This window comes from Triturus cristatus, chromosome 6 (genome assembly GCF_964204655.1).
Source record: "Triturus cristatus chromosome 6, aTriCri1.1, whole genome shotgun sequence".
In the NCBI taxonomy this organism is placed as follows: Eukaryota; Metazoa; Chordata; class Amphibia; order Caudata; family Salamandridae; genus Triturus; species Triturus cristatus.
Genome location: NC_140589.1, coordinates 791,696,402 through 791,702,401, shown reverse-complemented (window position 1 = coordinate 791,702,401; position 6,000 = coordinate 791,696,402). Strand labels below are relative to the sequence as shown.

General features: G+C 43.3%; 1 protein-coding gene across 3 annotated transcripts in view; it reads left to right on the top strand.

Annotated features, from left to right (window-relative positions):
• Window positions 1-1,075: 1,075 nt before the first annotated feature.
• The window catches only part of TUBE1 (tubulin epsilon 1), a 129,318-nt gene continuing 124,393 nt past the window's right edge, over window positions 1,076-6,000 (top strand). For 2 of the 3 annotated variants that reach the window (XM_085611377.1, XM_085611376.1), the window contains exons 1-2: window positions 1,076-1,230; window positions 3,432-3,505. In XM_085611377.1, the coding sequence (XP_085467503.1) occupies window positions 3,489-3,505 (17 nt within the window). In that variant the 5' untranslated portion in view covers window positions 1,076-1,230; window positions 3,432-3,488. Of the gene's footprint in view, window positions 1,231-3,431; window positions 3,506-5,319; window positions 5,362-6,000 lie in introns of those variants that run through there. The other variant, XM_085611378.1, reaches the window with a different exon arrangement.

Below are 6,000 nucleotides of genomic sequence, written 5' to 3'. Positions count from 1 at the left end.
CAGCATGGTTAGTCAGTACACTTCAGCAATTGGCTGACTTCAAAACTATGAGAAAGTAAAACGAGCTTAAACAAACCCATAGACTTGCAGCCAACGCAAGACCACTTGTCTTTGTCAGTGTTTGTTCATATGTGCTGCCCTTGGTGGATATCCAGGGCTCTGGCATTTTCTGAGTAATTGCTGGGTGAAGCGAATGCGAGGATGCAGCAATAGCATATCTCAAGGTTGCCTTATACCCACTCCTCACCCCTTGTTCTTCAGATTCTAAACAAACCTTTTTTCCATGGGCCATATCTTGCGGGTCTGATCTGCACTTGCACTGCGTGACTTATAGCCTCACAATATGTAATGTTATAGGTTAAACAAATATGAATACTTCCTCAACTCACATGACCATAGTCCTTCATTCATGCACCACTCAGCCTGCACAGAGAGCACTCACGCCATTATCCCTGCACTCATACACTGCTCCCACACCTTAATTTATTTTTAATCCAAAGGCGAAACATAATGCATTTACCAATGCTTGTTTTTTTATTTCCTACCCTATGTAAGCCAGTCCATGGCTAAAAGCCTCTTTAATGTATTCCCTAACAGTGGTTTTTAGAAGTATTTTGTCTGTGTACTCGCAGACACAAGAGGTTTATAAACTACTTCACCCATCTGGCGTAGGGGGAAGCCCGGCTTAAGTTGCTAAAGTGGGGGCTTCCATACACCACTACATAAGCGGCTATTACATTTATCCGGGAGTGGACTGCAGGGATAGTTAATTTAAACTACTTCGCTGTTTACCAACGTGTGGATAAAATACAGAGTCTAATAAGGTATTTAGACTCGACCGCTCCCCTGCAGTGCACCCCCTCACGTCTCATAGCTCTACGGGTTCTTCGTTTAGATATGGACCGCACTGCTCTTAGAAGTTATCTGGCAACCAACAGTAAGGTAACTTGAAAGTTCGCTGTATTGTCCTCATTCAGATTACCCTACCGGAAAAAAAATACACTGTCTGAATCCACCACTGTGCCCAGTCCCGCGTACGTCACATACATTACCACGCCTCCAATCGAAAGCGGCAAGTTCAAGTGACGTGCAGCTCGTGCAACGCATTCACGTAATGCGTAACGTCAAGCCATTTCCTGTACGGTGTAACAACAACAGCTGGAAAGTTTCATGCACTTAGCAACAGCAGCAACGGCGACGGTAGAATGACCCAGTCCGTGGTTGTGCAGGGTGAGAAACATTGCCCCCGTTATCAGGCGAAAGACCCCAGATCCCACCAGCTACTGCTCTGCAGAAGAAACAGTCGCCTGGGGCAGGAGTAGAGCGTTGTTCTGTGCCCCCTGTATTCTGTACATAAATTAGGAGACGAGGCGTATTGTGTATGGAAATAACCACAGACCAGGGCTCCGAAGTTTTAAGGATTGTCTGGTCCTCCAATTTTATCTTGAGTAAAGCTGCTCAACGCATACTTGCACTCCCGTTAACAAAGCCCATATATATTTGTGCATGCTTGTATTGTTCTACTAAGGCCAATCAAGTTAGCCCTATCAGTGCTCGTTTATGCAGTATGTGCACTGACAACACAGAAAACAAATAATCATGTATAAAGCCAACGGACATGACATTTTGCATCTTGACTAAACAATAAAAAAGCATATTGTAGTAAAAAAGCAAATAAAAACCTATTTTTTTCTGTATACGGTGTATCCATGATGAGACTAAGAATGTACTGCATGATGAATGGGTGTACCATTAAGGTGTAAATTAATTCCTCACGCCTTGTAGTGCAAGCACTGCAAGTAAAAAGTGAACTGATACCCCAAAGAGCTAATGAAATGCAGACAGAGATAAATGCTTCTGTGGGTCGAGCCAAAGCCCATTCAATGTCTATTTTAAAGTATTGATAACAATAGGTTTTGCTCGCGACTGTACTGCCAAACCAGATTGCTTTCGGTATAAAATTCATGCAGGAGACAGCACACTTAATGTTTGATGATTTAATGTACTCTTGAGTTGCAAAATAAACCTCCATGAGTTGCAGTGGAAACACTCCAGAGAAGGCAAAATGATTTACTAAACTGCCAATAGTATGACAAGAGATAGAAATTCTGTAGCTGGAGGCAAATCTCCCTCTAATTATCTTTTAAGGTTGTGCAACAATAGGTCTTCAAGACCCCTGCGCAGTCAAATAAGCCCTAAACAAAGAAATTAATCTGTATGAGAGCGTCATGCATAAATCGGACTTTTGTGGGTTCTGAGATTGTCAGCCCATAATTATAGTGCAGATCATTTCTCTGAACCTGACCAAATTACTGCCACTATTGACAGAGTAGTATTGTTAGGTTTTGCCTGCTGTGCTTGAGAAATCTATTGTATTCAATATAATCTTAAAAGGGGCAACACCCAGCCCCCTTGCTTTTCATTGGTTCCTGTGCTTGTTATGTACTTTTCCTCCATTTCTATTTGCTGTAGCATAGTTTCATGCATTTACCAATGCGTGTTCCTCGCCTGCTTCTCTTATCATTTTCCCGTTGCAAAAGTACTGTTTCTTCCGGTGTTTGGGCACTTTTTTTTAATGTACACTTTTTCTTAATGCCCTTTACTTTTCCTAGCTGCATGCATGTGTCTCGTATTTTATTTAAACTTGTTTGGGCATGTCGAGATTCAAATCCAGCTCCCCAGCTTCAAGGCCAGCAGTTCTAGCCTTTATGCCACATCCTCTGTCTTGCCCCTTTACTCTATGTTTTTTCATTTAATCAGTAGCACTCCAAACGAGTGCATGTTTTTGCAGACCGTTCTCCCACCATTGCGCCCCCCAACGTTGCTAGCATCCATCTACAGCTGCCATCCCCTGCCCTGGTCATTACTCTCACCCCCGCCCGTCATTGCTTGTTTATTTAACAAGCTTGCTGCTACAGAGGGCCGTGCTCTAATACTAATATCACAGTGTGAAGAATTGCACTGGCTTTGATCATCGCACGTTGACACGAGTGAAAGAACAGATTACATCATTGGTATTATTTGCTACAAATTAGAACAAAAACAATATTATGAATCGAATAGGCAAAACCAAATGCATTTACCAATGCTTGCTTCTATCACATATATTCCATTCAATGAATCAGTGTTATGGAGGGTCAAAACAGGAAACTATCTGTTCAGTAATTCATATGAATATGCACCCCTTTAGATTAGGGTCACATAAACTAATGTAAGCATACTGCAACTCACCTTTTTTATTCAAGCTAGACCTGACCGATGCAATCCTCCTGTCATGTGGCATCCATATTTAGTAAGGATTCCTGAGCCTAAAGTCCTTGCGTGAAAGTTACTGACTCTGTTTCACCACCCTTTTTAAAATGAAATGTATGCCTTTCTACAGGGTACCCAGTGAATCACTTTCAGGGAATCGTTCTTATTTGTCTTTTCAGTGGGGCAGTGTGGCAATCAGATCGGTTGTAGATTCTGGGACCTGGCACTGCGGGAGCATGCTGCAGTCAACAAGGTAATAGGAAATGTACTACCATCCTCGATAGCGCCATTCTTTACATTGAAATGGGAGGACAAGATAGCATGTGTATAGTGAATTAAGTATACAGTTGGCGATTTTATTTTATTTCTGTTTGTACGTGTTTTGGCTGTGCCTTTAAAGCACTGAGAAAATGTCAGTTTGAATATATTGAATCTCATCACAGCCTTGCTCACTCTAGAATTACGTAAGTGTTATGAAGTTAAACAGTGTTCCTCCCTGTTAGAAGGGCTGCAGGGAACTGCTGAAGACATATCATGCAAGCGCTGGCAATCCTGTATTACAGTAGCAGAGGCTGAAACACAGTGTCTGTGATTTTTTTTCTCCTCTTTTTCATGGTGCAAAATAATAAGATCCCGTTTTATGTGTTCACATCAGGAAGTAAGAGAGTGCAATGGTCATCACATTTATCAACTATTTTACTGTACTCTGTAGGGCATATTTACGAAGGTTTTTTTGTCGCCATTGTGCCACGCAAGGGACCGCAAGGGCAACGCAATACCTGAGGAAGATTTATCAAGCCACGCAAGGTCACCTTGCATGGCCCTGCATGGTTTGATAAATCTAGAGTAACGAAAAGCTGCGATTTGCTCTGCTTTGCGTTACTCTGCCCCAGGGAGGCGAGCCATGGGTCAAGCGTGGGTGTTCCCACGCATCCACCCATGGATTTTGGTGCATTCCCATATTTACCATTAGTGGTAGACCTGGGATTGCATCAAAATGCTATCCCTTACCAGGTGAGTCATAGCGAGGAGAAATATCTTTATTTCGCCCTGTTTTTAGGTCGAGCCTAGAGCAGCACATGCGCTGCTTGCTCGACTTTTAGTAGGGGGGTTTTCAAAGTGCTACCAGAGGCTTTTCCTGTCCTGAAGCTTGCGTGCACCCGCGCAGCCGCCATCTGCCTTTCTTATCTCTTCCTCCGCATCGCTGGCCATTACTTTCACGGCCTCGCGGCCATTGCTTGTTTGTGTTGCTTTAGGATTATTTTGGTTTGAATTTCTAGTGCCTGGTGATGGTGTTTTGAAAGTAGCCCAGTACACAACTCCACCGTTGTGTCAATGGCACTAAAACTTATGGCCTGGTGTTCGCTCTCGTGCACGCGCCACTCGTGTGACCCTGCATTCCTCAGTAATTCAAGCATGGAAGGAAACCATGTGCTGAGAAATCCTAGCCAAGTCGTTATGCCTGTTCAAAATGTTCGTGGCAGGCACAAAACTCTTTCCTCATTCCCTCTGCTTTGATCCCTGCTTACCTCTCTCCTCTCTCCTGCCTCCTATTTTCTTTCTTTCCCTTAGCTGGCAAAAGGCACTATGAAGAGAAACAAATAAAACACATTGCGTGTAATGCCTCAGCGGCCAGACTTATTGTGAAAAGCGACCTGGCAACAAATCCCTCCTTTGCCAGCACTTAAGCACACGCCTTTTCTCGTATGGAAATATCGCCATCTAGTGGAATTGTTTGTTGCCACGTTTTCATATCTTTACTAACACTGCTCCGCTGTTAGCTGTACTATGAAGAAGTACATTAAGGTGCAATAGAAAACATCTGAAACAAACATGATTTCAAATTAGGCTTTGCAGAGCTAAACTGTCCTTGTATTCTCATTTATCCAATAGAATTCAATAGAATTGTGTCCAATCCTTGTTGTTTACGCGTTTATTCAGAGTGCTTAAAAGATGCATGCTTATGGAAGTGAGGGTGGTATGAATAGTACTCAGGTATATAGTTTTCAAATGTTAGTGCTTTATGCCAGTGAGTGACGTCACCGGATGCAGTTTCTGCTGCTGTGCAATTACAGGCTCGATTTCCGGCGGACTCGCCCCATTCTTTAGGTAGGTTGAAAGAGGAGATGAAAAAAAGGAAGTCCTCAGGTACTTTCTTTCCTATCCTGCAATATGTTTCTGTATCCCACTCGTGTGGCCAGGGAACCTTTGTTGTGTTCTAGAACAGAAGGGACGCCGGCAGGGTTCCTCTGCCAGTTACCCCCTAAGGGAATTCCCTCAGGCTCACCTCACCGCCGGATTGAGATCATTGCCTTGCTGCGTTCCGGTTAAAAGCCTCCGGCCTGCCCAAGTACTTTTTACCCTGAGTACATGTGATCCTCTTCCTTCGCCTACACTTGTATGTTTTAATGATGATGCTCACGCGAAAACAAGCTGAGCAAACTGTATGTCCAGGAAGCGGTGCCTGCCAAGTGGGCTTCTGCTTGCTGTTCTACTTGTTTTTCAAAGTGGGACAAAATAGCGTTTTATTTCTATTACACAGTTGGCAAAAAGTGTACTCAGTTTTCCATCTGGTGCAGCCTTCCAAGATTATGGGCCGAGGTTAGGTGCCATGTACTCTTTCATTTAAAAAAATTTTTTTTTTACACTAATAGCACGTTTTGTACAAAGTGGATTTTCCCGCAGTGGTGTGAATCTTTACACGTGCAACCTTCCACTGGTATTTCCTATGGGATAAGGACTGTACAG